This window comes from Oncorhynchus gorbuscha, linkage group LG19 (genome assembly GCF_021184085.1).
Source record: "Oncorhynchus gorbuscha isolate QuinsamMale2020 ecotype Even-year linkage group LG19, OgorEven_v1.0, whole genome shotgun sequence".
Taxonomy (NCBI): Eukaryota; Metazoa; Chordata; class Actinopteri; order Salmoniformes; family Salmonidae; genus Oncorhynchus; species Oncorhynchus gorbuscha.
The window spans coordinates 42,331,815-42,345,640 of NC_060191.1; the positions used below are offsets into that span (position 1 = coordinate 42,331,815).

Genomic DNA, 13,826 nt, shown 5'->3' on the forward strand with positions numbered 1-13,826 from the left:
TTTCTTGGCCCAAGCAATTCTCTTCTTCTTATTAGTGTCCTTCAGTAGTGGTTTCTTTGCAGCAATTCAGCCAAGAAGGCCTGATTCACCCAGTCTCCTGAACAGTTGATGTTGAGATGTGTCTGTCACCTGAACTCTGTGAAGCATATATTAAGGCTGCAATTTCTGAGGCTGGTAACTCTAATGAACATATCCTCTGCAGCAGAGGTAACTCTGGGTCTTCCTTTCCTGTGGCGGTCCTCATGAGAGCCAGTTTCATCATATCGCAAACACCATCCAGCGCTAACACTTGAAGAAAGTGAAAGATGTTCTTGAAATGTTCCAAATTCACTGACCTTCATGTCTTAAAGATGGACTGTCATTTATCTTTGCTTATTTGAGCTGTTCTTTCCATAATAATGACTTGGTCTTTTACCAAATAGGGCCATCTTCTGTATACCACCCTACCTTTACCTTGTCACAAACAACTGATTGGCTCAAATGCATTAAGGAAAGAAATTCCACAAATTAACTTTAAACAAGGCACACCCGTTAATTGAAATGCATTCCAGATTACTACCTCATGAAGCTGGTTGAGAGAATGCCATGAGTGTGCAAAGCTGTCATCAAGGCAAAAGGTGGCTACTTTGAAGAATCTAAAATATATATGATTTGTTTAACACTTTTTTGGTTACTACATGATTCCATGTGTTATTTCATAGTTTTGATAACTTCACTATAATTGTTGTAGAAAATAGTAAAAATAAAGAAAACCCCCTTTTGACTGGTACTGTGTGTGTGTGTACGTACACGTGTGTGTACGTACACGTACGCTCTGTGTGTGTCTGGACTGGAGGAGGATGTCATTGGGGATGGATGGACACCACCAGACACACACGCAATGGCAAGCAAACACACACACACACACACACACACACACACACACACACACACACACACACACACACACACACACACACACACACACACACACACACACACACACACACACACACACACACGTTCTTCCCGTTAATGTTGCCGAGTTAATTACTGTCAAACTGCACAGCGACCTTTTGACCTGCTACACAAGAACGACGACGGCTTCGATAGATGCCTGAAAGTAGATAGTCAGCTTTGTGCCATCACACACACACAAAGGGAGTAAGAGAGCAGATCTGAATCTGACCTGTGTTGTCTGCCAGGTAGCCGTCTCTGGCAGAGTGAAGTCTGTCCATACAGGCCAGAGATGCCTGACACCTGGACGCCAGGTAGTCTACACACAAGGAGGGTACACAGTAAGGGGGAGGCATCTTCCATCATACAAACACACCACTATGAAGGGACATCATCCAACATCACACACAGCACGGGTTTCACAATGTAGCATCATCTCAGACGGTCGGAGGGACAGACAGGAACAAAGCTGTAATCAGGTGTGTCTAAGATAGAGGTTGGAGAGGGTTAGAGGCTGACCTGCAGAGCTGGTGCAGCTGATATGTGCTGGGTCGTCAAGCTGGGCCAGTGAGTCCTGGACTATCCTCTCTGCCTCCTCCACAGCCCCCTGTAGGGTGGACCAGCGGGCTGCCACCAGCTGCCTCTCCAGGGCCTGCTCCCTGCTCTCCTATCCACACAGGGTTAGTGAGAGAATCAGATATCACACACGCTCACTGAGAGGCTGAAACACAGGCCACACGCACACAAACAGCTACCTCCCCTGAAACGCACCTTCTCATTGAGTTGGTTCTGTAGGGCCTCGGCAGTCTTCACTCCACTTTCCCTCTCACAGGCCAGGCTGCTCTGAACACGCTCTAGCTCCTCCCCTAGGCCTGCAAGCTCCTCCTCTTTCTTCAACAAGGATCCCGCTAGCTCCACCTTCTCCGATTCCACAGTCGAGAGCTGCGAACTGAGCTCCTCACTCGACTGAGATTGAGAGAGACAGAGAGAAGGAAAGTGAGTGAATTGTCAATTGTCAAAGATCCCAGCCACCCCAGTCATAGACTGTTCTCTCTGCTACTGCGTGGCAAGTGGTACCGGAGCGCCAAGTCTAGGACCAAAAGGCTCCTTAACATCTTCTACCCCCCGAGCCATAAGATTCCTGAACAGGTAAACAAAAGGCTACCTGGACTATTTGCATTGTGTCCCTCCCCCACCAACCCCCCCCCCCTTTTACGCTGCTGCTACTCTCTGTTTATCATATATGCATAGTCACTAACTATACATTCATGTACATACTACCTCAATCAGCCCGACTAACCGGTGCCCCCGCACATTGGCTACCCGGGACTATCTGCATTGTGTCCCGCCATCCCCCACTCCCCCCTTTTACGCTACTGCTGCTCTGTTTATCATATATGCATAGTCACTTTAACCATACCTACATGTACATACTACCTCAATCAGCCTGACTAACCGGTGTCTGTATAAAGCCTCGCTACTGTATAGTCGTTTTACTGTTGTTTTTATTTCTTTACCTAATGCCAATTTTTTACTTAAAAATTGCACTGTTGGTTAGGGCCTGTAAGTAAGCATTTCACTATAAGGGCTACACCTGTTGTATTCGGCACACGTGACAAATTAACTTTGATTTAAGTGGGGGGGGGGGGGGGGGGGAAGAAACAGTATGATACACATACAGTATTTTAGGATCGTACCTATCTCTGTGTTTATCTGCTGAAATTAACAACAAGGCTCACACACTATACACTCCTAATAACACCTTTTTAATGGTGACTACACCCTAAGTGCTAGGAGATGTGGATATGACAACTGCCATTCTTCTACTCTCCCTCACCTGTTTGTGGGCACCCTCCTGAGCATGCGAACAGGAATGTGAAACGGGAAGAAAGAGTTTGTAAGTGAAATGTGTGACAGAGTACGTGTGTGAGGACAGGAGGGAGTGGTTGTGTGAGGGAGAATTAGAAAAGAAGGGGGTAGGGCGAGAGAGAAGTGAGTGTGTTGATTCAGAAATAGGGTTGGCAGGAGTGAAGAGTGGTAGGCCTGCCTACACACTGTCGGATCACGCTCCACACAACCCCCCCCCCCCTCCACACACACACACACACACACACAAACAGATGGGTAGAAGAGTAACATGGAGTTGGGGAATGTAAAGATAGAAGACAGAGTAAAGAAAACGTGAAGGTGTCAGGGTGAGGTCAAGTGGAGTAGAGTGGAGAGGAGTGTACTGTTGGGTGAGTGTTTTTGGCTAGAGAGGTGGCCACCTGTTGGGATGAGGCCATGGTGCTTTTCAGGGTGTCTAGCTCCACCCTACTGGAGATCAGCTCCCTCTGCAGCTCCTGCAGCTGCTCCACCTGTTCCTGCTCCTGAAGGGGGACAGAGGCGAGAGAGACGGAGAAAGGAGGGGGAGAGAGATGTCATCTGCTAGGTCTCCATCCCTCTACCTCAGTTTATTCTGAGGGGTTTTCCTACCTCTCTAACACCTACATGTACAGCAAGGCATCTCAGTTACACAATGAGATCGAGAGAGAAGGTTTCAATGTACTGTAGTATAAAGATGTTAAGTGTATTACATTGGAGAGGGGGGAAAAGAGAGCGAGAGAAGGGGAAAGAGAGAGAGAGAGAGAGAGAGAGAGAGAGAGAGAGAGAGAGAGAGAGAGAGAGAGAGAGAGAGAGAGAGAGAGAGAGAGAGGGGGAAAAGAGAGAGAGAAGGGGAAAGAGAGGGGGGGAAAAGAGAGCGAGAGAAGGGGAAAGGGGAAAGAGAGAGAGGGGGAAAAGAGAGCGAGAGAAGGGGAAAGAGAGAGAGAGAGAGGGGGGAAGAGAGCGAGAGAGGGGGAAAAAGAGAGCGAGAGAGAGAGAGAGCGAGAGAAGGGGAAAGAGAGAGAGCGAGAGGGAAAAGAGAGCGAGAGCGAGAGAGAGCGAGAGAGGGGGAAAAGAGAGCGAGAGGGGGAAAAGAGAGCGAGAGAAGGGGAAAGAGAGAGAGGGGGGGGAGAGAGCGAGAGAGGGGGAAAAAGAGAGCGAGAGAGAGAGAGGGAGAGCGCGAGAGAAGGGGAAAGAGAGCGAGAGAAGGGGAAAGAGAGGGAGAGAGAAAAAGAGAGCGAGAGAAGGGGAAAGAGAGAGAGAGAGAAAAAGAGAGCGAGAGAAGGGGAAAGAGAGAGCGAGAGAAAAAGAGAGCGAGAGAGGGGGAAAAAGAGAGCGAGAGAGAGAGAGAGAGAGCGCGAGAGAAGGGGAAAGAGAGAGAGAGAGGGAAACGAGAGCGAGAGAGAGGGAAACGAGAGCGAGAGAGGGGGAAAAGAGAGCGAGAGAGGGGGAAAGAGAGCGAGAGAAGGGGAAAGAGAGAGAGAGAGAAAAAGAGAGCGAGAGAAGGGGAAAGAGAGAGAGAGAGAAAAAGAGAGCGAGAGAAGGGGAAAGAGAGAGCGAGAGAAAAAGAGAGCGAGAGAGGGGGAAAAAGAGAGCGAGAGAGAGAGAGAGAGCGAGAGAAGGGGAAAGAGAGAGAGAGAGAGGGAAAAGAAAGCGAGAGAAGGGGAAAGAGAGAGAAAAAGAGAGCGAGAGAAGGGGAAAGAGAGAGAGAGAGAGAAAAAGAGAGCGAGAGAGGGGGAAAAAGAGAGCGAGAGAGAGAGAGAGAAGGGGAAAGAGAGCGAGAGAGAGAGAGAGAGAGAGCGAGAGAGGGGGAAAAGAGAGCGAGAGAAGGGGAAAGAGAGCGAGAGAAAAGAGAGCGAGAGAAGGGGAAAGAGAGCGAGCGAGAGAGAAAAGAGAGCGAGAGAAGGGGAAAGAGAGCGAGCGAGAGAGAAAAGAGAGCGAGAGAAGGGGAAAGAGAGTGAGCGAGAGAGAGAGAGAGCGAGAGAGAGCGAGAGCGAGAGAGAGAAGGGGAAAGCGAGCGAGAGAGAGAGAGAGAGAGAGAGAGAGAGAGAGAGGAAAAGAGATCGAGAGAAGGGGAAAGAGAGCGAGCGAGAGAGAGAGAGAGAAGGGGAAAGAGAGCGAGCGAGAGAGAGAGAGAGAGAGAGAGAGAGAGAGAGAGAGAGAGAGAGAGAGAGAGAGAGAGAAAAAAGAGAGCGAGAGAAGGGGAAAGAGAGTGAGCGAGAGCGAGAGCGAGAGAAGGGGAAAGAGAGCGAGCGAGAGAGAGAGAGAGGGAAAAGAGAGCGAGAGAAGGGGAAAGAGAGCGAGCGAGAGAGAGAGAGAGAGGGAAAAGAGAGCGAGAGAAGGGGAAAGAGAGCGAGCGAGAGAGAGAGAGAGAGAGCGAGAGAGAGAGGGGGGGAAGAGAGCGAGAGAAGGGGAAAGAGAGAGAGAGAGGGGGAAACGGTATTTCAGGACAACGTGTGCCTTGCCCTCACCTGTCTCTCCGCGACCTCCTGGGCAGCCTTGACCTTCTCCTGCATCTCTCTCCTCACGCTGTCCACCTCGTCCTGAGCCGCCCGCGCCACCGTCATCTGACGAGTCACCTCCGCGTTCTAAAGCCACAAACAGAAAAACACAAGATTTTTTTAGGGGAGGGAAGAGCTTTTAGAATTACAAACAAGAAATTTGGAGGAAACGTGTGAGCATTGCTGCTAGAAGTGTATTCTCCATAGAAATGTTGTAGTGCAGCATGGATAGGGGGTCCCTGTTCACACCCTACTCCTGACCACTCTCCCTTGGCCAAAACACCCCAGATGTTTGCAGTTCGCTAAGTTGGAAGCAATATAGTGAAATATCCACCACTACACTGTTCATACATATCCAGACCCTTCAGATCTGCAAACAAGGGTGAGGGCCAAGGGTGAGGGAGCAAAAGGGCACTGGCTGAGAGGGGCTGAGAGGGGTAGGAGTCAGCCTGCACCATGAGTCTGGGGGGTGAGGTTCTTTGATCGTAAGGGGTCTGGATGGACCTACCTTCCTCAGCAGGTCAGCGTGACTCTGCACCAGCTCTGTGTACTTCTCTTTCAGCTTGACGTAACGCTGCTCGTTGGCCACCGCTTTCCCTGAGACACATGGACAGACAGCGCTGTTACTGTCACAACAGTCACAGAGGGCTGAACACACGTTAACTAACAAAACACATGTGAAGTGGTATAGATGGGTACTGGAGTGTCGGATGGTAGTGGGTAACTGCTAGAAGGTGGAGTTGTGCAGATGTGCCCGGGCTGTCTCTGGACTCACTCTCGATCTCGGTGAGGCTTCGCTGCTCTTTCTCTGTGTCCTCTTTGACCCGGCGCAGGTCGTCAAGCTCCGCCCTCAGGAACTCGCTCTCTCCCAACGCCTGCATTCTCAGGTGGCTCTGCTCTGCTAGCTCCGCCTCTAGCTCATTGACACGCCCACGTAGCGCCTGGCACAGACGCCCACTCTGTGAGAGAGAGAGAGAGAGAGAGAGAGAGAGAGAGAGAGAGAGAGAGAGAGAGAGAGAGAGAGAGAGAGAGAGAGAGAGAGAGAGAGAGAGAGAGAGAGAGAGAGAGAGAGAGAGAGAGAGAGAGAGAAGAGAGAGAGAGAGAGAGAGAGAGAGAGAGGAGGGACAGAATGTTATGGTTCAACAGTGTGTAAACACTCAGAAGTTCAGGCATGATGGAGAACTGCCTCTGTAGTGACTCAAGTGCCTTATTAAACCTCCTCACCTCCAATCTGAAGGACTCCAGTTCCTCCCTGAGGGCCTGGATCTCCCGTGTCAGCTGCTCAATCAGGCGGTCCCTAATGGAAACAGGACAGGACAAGGTTGTGTTCATTAGGCAAAAAATAAATGGAAGAAAATGGCCCAAAACAGAAAAAGGACTAACTGGACATGGCCAATGGTAAAAGTGTATTTTCCGTTGCAAAACGTTTTGGTACTGTGTGCCCAGGCCATACCTCAGCTGCAGGGCTTTCAGTTTGTCACACAATTCAGACCAATCTGTACAGACAAAGGATATCCTACAAATGTCAAATTCGGTCATCCAGAGTGCAGCCAGTTTGGTTCTGGTGTCTTACTTGTCGTCCTTGCGCATCCCGTTCTGACTGTTGAAATTGAAGGGGTCCGTGGCGGCGGACGTGCCAAAGAGGTCGTCGAACCTGGGCTCTACCACAGTAGCCTAGTCGGAACCAACACAGCAAGACAGACAGTCAGCCAGCCAGCCAGCCAGCCAGCCAGCCAGCCAGCCAGCCAGCCAGCCAGCCAGCCAGCCAGCCAGCCAGCCAGCCAGCCAGCCGTTCTATAGGCTTTAGGTTTCATTAGACTAAGTTGACAGACACAGATACTGTACAACTAAGACCGAGGACAGAAGGGGCACCGTTTGAAACATGCCATATTCTGTAAAAAAATGTAATAAAAAATATTCCATGCCACAGGAATGGGATAAGTTTGAGTCAGCGAGCGCACAAAACTCATCTTTCACACACAATATGGCATGTTACAAACGGCGCATGCTACAAACGTTACAAACGAAAGCAGTACTGGGACATGTTCAGATGGGCTACCGGCTGGACGGGGATGTCGGTATCCACCAGGTCCTCTGTCACCAGGTCCACCATGTGTTCCGTCTCGGGGGAGGACGACTCAGCCGGGATGACTACCACCGGACTGATGTGCTCCGACAACGCCGACGCCCGCAAGAAGTTAGGTGGGTTCTGACAGCGGAGAGAGAGTCACACACAAGACAATTAATCAAATTGTGTTTGTATAGCACTTAACCCAAGTAGCTGAACAGCAACCTGGGCCCAAATTCCTCAAGAGGAAGCAAGGGCAACAGAGAAAATAGGAGACTACGTGCATGTGCATGTGCATGGGTGTGAGCGTGTGAATGATACAGTATTTACTTGATAATACACAACAGAGATCCTGTCTATTCTACAGGCTAGTTCAGGAGGACTCCAGGCCTTACCTCAGGTAACTGTGGGATCTGAATGAGCCTCTTGAAGTACTGCAGGTTACTGGAGCGGTAGAACAGACTCTTCAGCCTAGCAGAGACGACACACACACGGATGAAACACTCCACCTTCATCATCACACCTTCAGCCCTGCTCTGGTCAAAACTAGTGCACCATATAGGGAATAGGGTGCTATTTGAGACGCTGTCCATGACTTGTGCGTGAACTCACTTCTTGAACTGCTCCTGGAAGCGGTCTCTGTGGCCCTGGAGTGTGTCAGCAGGAAGGCCTGGAACAGACAGGCAAACAGATCAGAGTTGTGGAATGTGTGTGTATGAAACTACTGAAAATGTGTGTGTACTAAGGTTTTAGCCATTTCCTAACCCCATGATATGACCAGGAAAATTATGTGAATGACGTGCCCTTGGAATAGCCACAGTTTTTCTGGGACAGTCACAGGAAAAACTGTTGGCCCTAGATTAGTAGTCAAGTATGAGTTATTCAGCCTGTCACTCTGCCATTTGTCCAGCGGGGGGCGTGTGTGTTGGACTCACAGGAGTGCAGCTTGAAGAGCAGCTTGACGGTGTAGTCGTACAGGTGGCTGCTGTCCAGGATGACCTGGATCAGGGGAGCCAGGCGACACTGGCCCGCCGCCGTCACCGAGACAGACCGCGACATGTCCAGGGAGCTGAACACTGCAAGGGATGACACACACACACACACACACATCAGTGATCATCTCGCTCTATCACTCTCTCACACACACACACACACACACACACACACACACACACACACACACACACACACACACACACACACACACACACACACACACACACACACACACACACACACACACACACACACAAAAAAGGCACACACTGTTTGTGCATGCAGGTGGTTAGGAACCGCTGCTCTAGACTGAATCAACCAATGAGTATGTACTCCAAGTCTCTCTTTCTTCCTCTCTCATTACAGCTCTCTTTCAGTCCCTCCATCTCCTTTGCACTCCCTCCCTCCCGCTCTGATGCCAGTCCCTACAGACCCAGTCGTTCCCTCCACACAGAGGTGTGGTTTCCTGTACAGTCAAACCCAGACACACACACCTCTCAGCTCCTGGGTGACGTGATGCTTTAGCCTGCAAAACATCTCTCCTGATGGGAGGCAAGGGGTGTGTGTGTGTGTGTGTGTGTGTGTGTGTGTGTGTGTGTGTGTGTGTGTGTGTGTGTGTGTGTGTGTGTGTGTGTGTGTGTGTGTGTGTGTGTGTGTGTGTGTGTGTGTGTGTGTGTGTGTGTGTGTGTGTGTGTGTGTGTGATGAGAAGAGGTGGAAACAGGGAGAAATTAGTCCAACTGAGTGTTCAAATGGAGGAAGAAGGGCACTCATGTTGAGATAGATGGAAGATGTGTGTTTTACTTTGTGAAGAGCTTATAGTGGCCGAGAGACAGGAGAGTACTGTATAGCTCTGTTTTAATGTCCATACTAGTATACTACTTTCAATTAAGCAATTTATTGGGCACACAATCTAAGTGGTATGCTAGTGTGGATATTGGGACGTAGCCTATGAAGCCAAAACCAGGGTTATGTTCATTAGGCACCAAACGGAAGAGAATGGACAAGTACAGAAAGGGACTACCTAGACTTGTCCAATAAGAAACACTCATGTTTGTTTTCCGTTGCAAAACTTTTTCCGTTGACTACGCGGATGAACATGACCCTGACATATAAAAGCTAGAACCAGATTGTTGTTAGTGAACACTGAGGGTCATGTTATGTCACAACATCTTTAGATAAGCGTGGTTGCAGAGGAGAGATGGAGAGAGAGAGACAGGAATAGCTTACCACCGAGGAATAGGTTGAGCTCACACTCCAGGTAGTCGAACATCTCTACTGTCAACTGGAAGCTGTAGTGAGAGGACACACACAAACGCAGAGAGGGGTTGGATTGGAGTGTTCACGGCATGTACAAAGTGGAGGAGGCTGTAAGACCTATGTAGCAATGAACCAGAGTTGGTTTGTCTACATATAACAATAGTCATATGCTAAAGAGTATCTAATAGAAGGCAATAACTAATACATTCTTCATTTTCTTGTCATTTTCAATACTTTTAATTATGATTACAAGGGAACATTGGGGATATATTAGAATATGTATCATTATAGATCCAGCCCTCTGTGGTTTGGTGAAAACAACAAGGGCAAGCGACACTCACAAGTTGTTGACGTCGTTCTCTCCCGCCTCGTCAAGCTGCCTGTTTGACATCTGAAGGTTGCCGGGGAAACGGGGATTCTGAGGGGAGAGAGAAGAACGAGTCATATCAGAATGGGCTGAATCTCAATTGTATTTTCTTGCTCCCTCGTCTCATCTCTCCTTGTCCTTCTCGGAGGAGAAGATTCGAGGGGAGGAACCTCAGATCTTCTGCTCCAATGTGCTTTGAGAAGGATATGAGGAGAGAGGACGTGAGGATTCAAAGAAATACAATTTAGATTTAACCTCGTTTTTTTCACTTCAGTAGGCATCTCCATCTCCAGGAACAATGACTAAAAACCCCAGAGCAACACCAAGTCTGCTGCCTGCAGTATTTCACTGAGCTTAGCTATCTATTAACTACTGATTTCTAAAAGGCAATTAGTTTTAGAATAGTGTTTCTGTGTGAGGAATATCCTTAGAGGAGGGTATATGCGAGAGACAGAGACAGACAGACGAGGGAGACTGGTCAGCCTGTCGTTCATACAGGTTGGGGTACTACTCACTTTGATGTGGAACTCCATCTTGGTGATAAGCAGTTTGAGGTAGATGCTGCACAACTTCCCATATCCTTCACTCAGGTGACCCTGAGGGCAGAGGGGAAAAGGGGAACAGATGGAGTCAGAGGCCTGAGAGAGAGACCAGATCAAAGTGAGATCGACATGGTCTTCTCCAGGGCCTTGGGAGAGTTCCAAAGGAGTCGCTAGTTGCTGACGTTGCAGAAGGTATTTTATCATTAAATCAAATTGATCTTCTTCTGCAATGTCTTGCACTGCATGAGTGCAGGCCTGTGTGTGTGTTTGTTTGTTAGTGGTACGCAGGTCAGCTTGTTGTTCACCTGCACCCCCTCGCAATTGCTAACCCATCCGCAACCGCCCGACTATGTGACAATTTGAGGCCACACCCGACCCTAACACCTTAATAAAGCAAATGCACTGTAGGCTAGTCAATGACGGCAAAAACGATTTTTGACAAGGGGTGCAGGATTTGTTTAGCCCGATTTAGACATATTTCTGCTTGTAATTGTTATAATCTATAATTAGATACATTTAGCTTCTCTTCTGTCATTAAATGTTGGCCTAGAAGACTAAAACTTTTGCTCACCAGAATAATGTAATAAGTGGATAGAACGAATGTTTGAATCTAGTTGACGTCGGTAAGGTTCTCTTCGTCATCTCTGCTCCTTTCACGGAGCAAAGACGTTTATAGACCGGGGAGAAAATGCAATAATTATTCTTTTTTTAAACGGGAAAGATTTTCTGTAGATCAGTTTGACCGGTTGTAAGGAAAGAGAAAGCTGTGAAAACAACCCAACATGTTTCTGATAAGTTTTCAGTTCGGCTTGGATGCAGATTTTGTGTGGTTGAAATACTAAATCAGCTTTTATGACGCTGATCAGAATCACCTTTATTTGCCAAGTGCATTTAACTCAATTTTACTTGGCGATATGGTGCTGCTAGTGAAAGACAACACTTAGAGACAGAATACAGACAACAGATTTGAAACACATTATATAAAGATATGTATCGTCTGTAAAGGGGCGAAATGCACATTCACATTCTCTCAAGATGCTAAAAGATCTAAATCTGGTTTCCCAGTCAAAATGTTGCCTACAAGGATAGGATAAGTATTCCCTCTTCCCTCTTTCCCCCCCCCCTTTAAGATTTAGATGCACTATTGTAAAGTGACTGTTCCACTGGATGTCATAAGGTGAATGCACTAATTTGTAAGTCGCTCTGGATAAGAGCGTCTGCTAAATGAAATGTAAATGTAAATGTACAATTGGTGTATCATTTTACTGTAAGTAATGCTTCATTCTGCAGGAGTTAATATTAAGGCTGTGAGATGTTATAGACCTACAGTCAGTGTCCAGATTTCAGTTACTATTGAACCCATCTGAACAGTAGGTTACAGTTCCCTTGACATGCCATAGGCCTATGGCGTGCACACAGTCAGGCCCTAAAGTTAGGCTCATGCACTAATGCCAGATAGCCTAAAATAATGAACTAAACATTTTATGTAGCCTATAGAATGATACATATGGATTTTTTAAGGTATTGTTTTCTCTTTATTCAACCACACAATATTTCATGACCCTAAACCCACACGCCCGCAGATATAACCACGGTGACTGCGGGTTATGTGTCAACCCATGCATCACTAGTGTGCATGTGTGTGTGTCAGAATGAATAGCCAGCTATAAAGTAAATAGCTTCTTCTCACTTCCCTTTCTTTGGGCCCTCAGTGTGTTGTCACAACAGGAAGGAGGCAGTACTGACTGGTCATCAAGGTCACTCTACCAGAGTCCTAGTATATTTTGTACCATCAGTAAATACCAAGAGAGACCCAACTTAGTGTACTTCCAGGAAAAGGTTACTTGTCAGCATTAGCCTCTACTGCTCCCCCGTCCATCCTGCCCACTGAATGCACGGGCAGTAAACGGTTTGGCTTTTCCACTGTTGCAACCCAGAGGCAACTCTTTTGTTGAAATGTGGTTATTTAATGTAAACGTTTTACGGATGCCAAATTAACAGTCCTAAATCAATCCTTTAACTGGATGGAAACATTTGTTTCAGTCCACAGTCAGCCCTCCAAAAGAGTGTAAATATATTGTCTATACACAGTAGCACCATTAGGATACCATAACAACAGCGTGTGTGTTGTTGAGTCTGACTCCGGTTTAGCAGGACCACATTGCTGGGTGACTGTCACCTATTAGAATGTTTATTACTCAGATGGCGATGGCAACACTAACTGACAGCAGACCGGCATGGACGCACCACACTGATATTGCGTTGAGGGGAAATAATGAGGGTGATCATGATTTTACCCCCCAGTCAATGTACAGTATATGACATGCGTGTTCTAAAAATCACACCATATTCCCTATATTAGGATTGTCCCCAAATAAATAAATATTGGTAGACCGAAAGTTTGTTATTCGTGTATCTTTCCATATATAGACACACCCCTATGTGTTTTTTATAAAATCAACTATACTGAATTAAAGTATAAACGTAACATGTAAAGTGTCCGTCCCATGTTTCATGAGCTGAAATAAAAGATTTATGCATTTTTACATACGCACAAAAAACTTTTCTCTCAAATGTTCTGCACAAATGAGTTTACATCTCTGTTAGTGAGCATTTCTCCTTTGCCAAGATAATCCATTGAGGTAGCGTGCAATTGGCATGCTGACTGCAGGAATGTACACCAGAGCTGTTGCCAAATAATTGAATGTTAATTTCTCTACCATAAGCCGCCTTCAACCTTAAAAAAATAAATAAATAAAATCACACCAGCCCAGGACCTCCACATCAGGCTTCTTCACCTGTGGGATCATCTGAGACCAGCCTCCCGGACAGCTGATGAAACTGAGGAGTATTTGTCTGTAATAAAGCCCTTTTGTGGGGAAAAACTCATTCTGATTGGCCGGGCCTATGAACTCCCAGACTGGGCTGCACCCCTGCCCAGTCATATGAAATCCATAGATTAGGGCCTAATGACTGATTTCCTTATATGAAATGAAACATGTTGCATTTATATTTTGTTCAATGCATGTGCATTGAGCTTGTCTGATGCTTTAAGCGCACTGTTTGATGAAATAAGACACAAATTACTCAAAAAGGGAGCCAGAGATCAAGATAACCAGAAGAAAAAAACCTTAACTTGACGCAACCATCCTCCTCCTGCTCCTGCTGGCTTCGCAGATTCTGCCGTTATTATCCTGAATTGGTCAGTAAACAACTTTTTTCATGTGGAATGCCAATGTATCTTACCATTTCTACCAATCTGTGTGCCAGTTATGGTTTTCATATGCACATGTGT

General features: G+C 47.2%; 1 protein-coding gene across 2 annotated transcripts in view; it reads right to left on the reverse strand.

Moving 5' to 3' along the window:
• Window positions 1–13,826, reverse strand: part of LOC124005212 (huntingtin-interacting protein 1-like) — a 44,047-nt gene that overhangs the window by 11,437 nt on the left and 18,784 nt on the right. For both annotated transcript variants that reach the window (XM_046314243.1, XM_046314244.1), the window contains exons 5-20: window positions 10,505–10,585; window positions 9,964–10,040; window positions 9,593–9,654; window positions 8,304–8,444; window positions 7,981–8,038; window positions 7,764–7,839; window positions 7,360–7,509; window positions 6,874–6,974; window positions 6,525–6,597; window positions 6,076–6,259; window positions 5,809–5,897; window positions 5,271–5,387; window positions 3,204–3,305; window positions 1,708–1,902; window positions 1,456–1,603; window positions 1,169–1,255 (exon numbers count right to left, since the gene is read on the reverse strand). In XM_046314243.1, coding sequence (XP_046170199.1) covers window positions 1,169–1,255; window positions 1,456–1,603; window positions 1,708–1,902; window positions 3,204–3,305; window positions 5,271–5,387; window positions 5,809–5,897; window positions 6,076–6,259; window positions 6,525–6,597; window positions 6,874–6,974; window positions 7,360–7,509; window positions 7,764–7,839; window positions 7,981–8,038; window positions 8,304–8,444; window positions 9,593–9,654; window positions 9,964–10,040; window positions 10,505–10,585 — 1,741 coding nt within the window. The remainder of the gene's footprint in view (window positions 1–1,168; window positions 1,256–1,455; window positions 1,604–1,707; window positions 1,903–3,203; window positions 3,306–5,270; window positions 5,388–5,808; window positions 5,898–6,075; window positions 6,260–6,524; window positions 6,598–6,873; window positions 6,975–7,359; window positions 7,510–7,763; window positions 7,840–7,980; window positions 8,039–8,303; window positions 8,445–9,592; window positions 9,655–9,963; window positions 10,041–10,504; window positions 10,586–13,826) is intronic.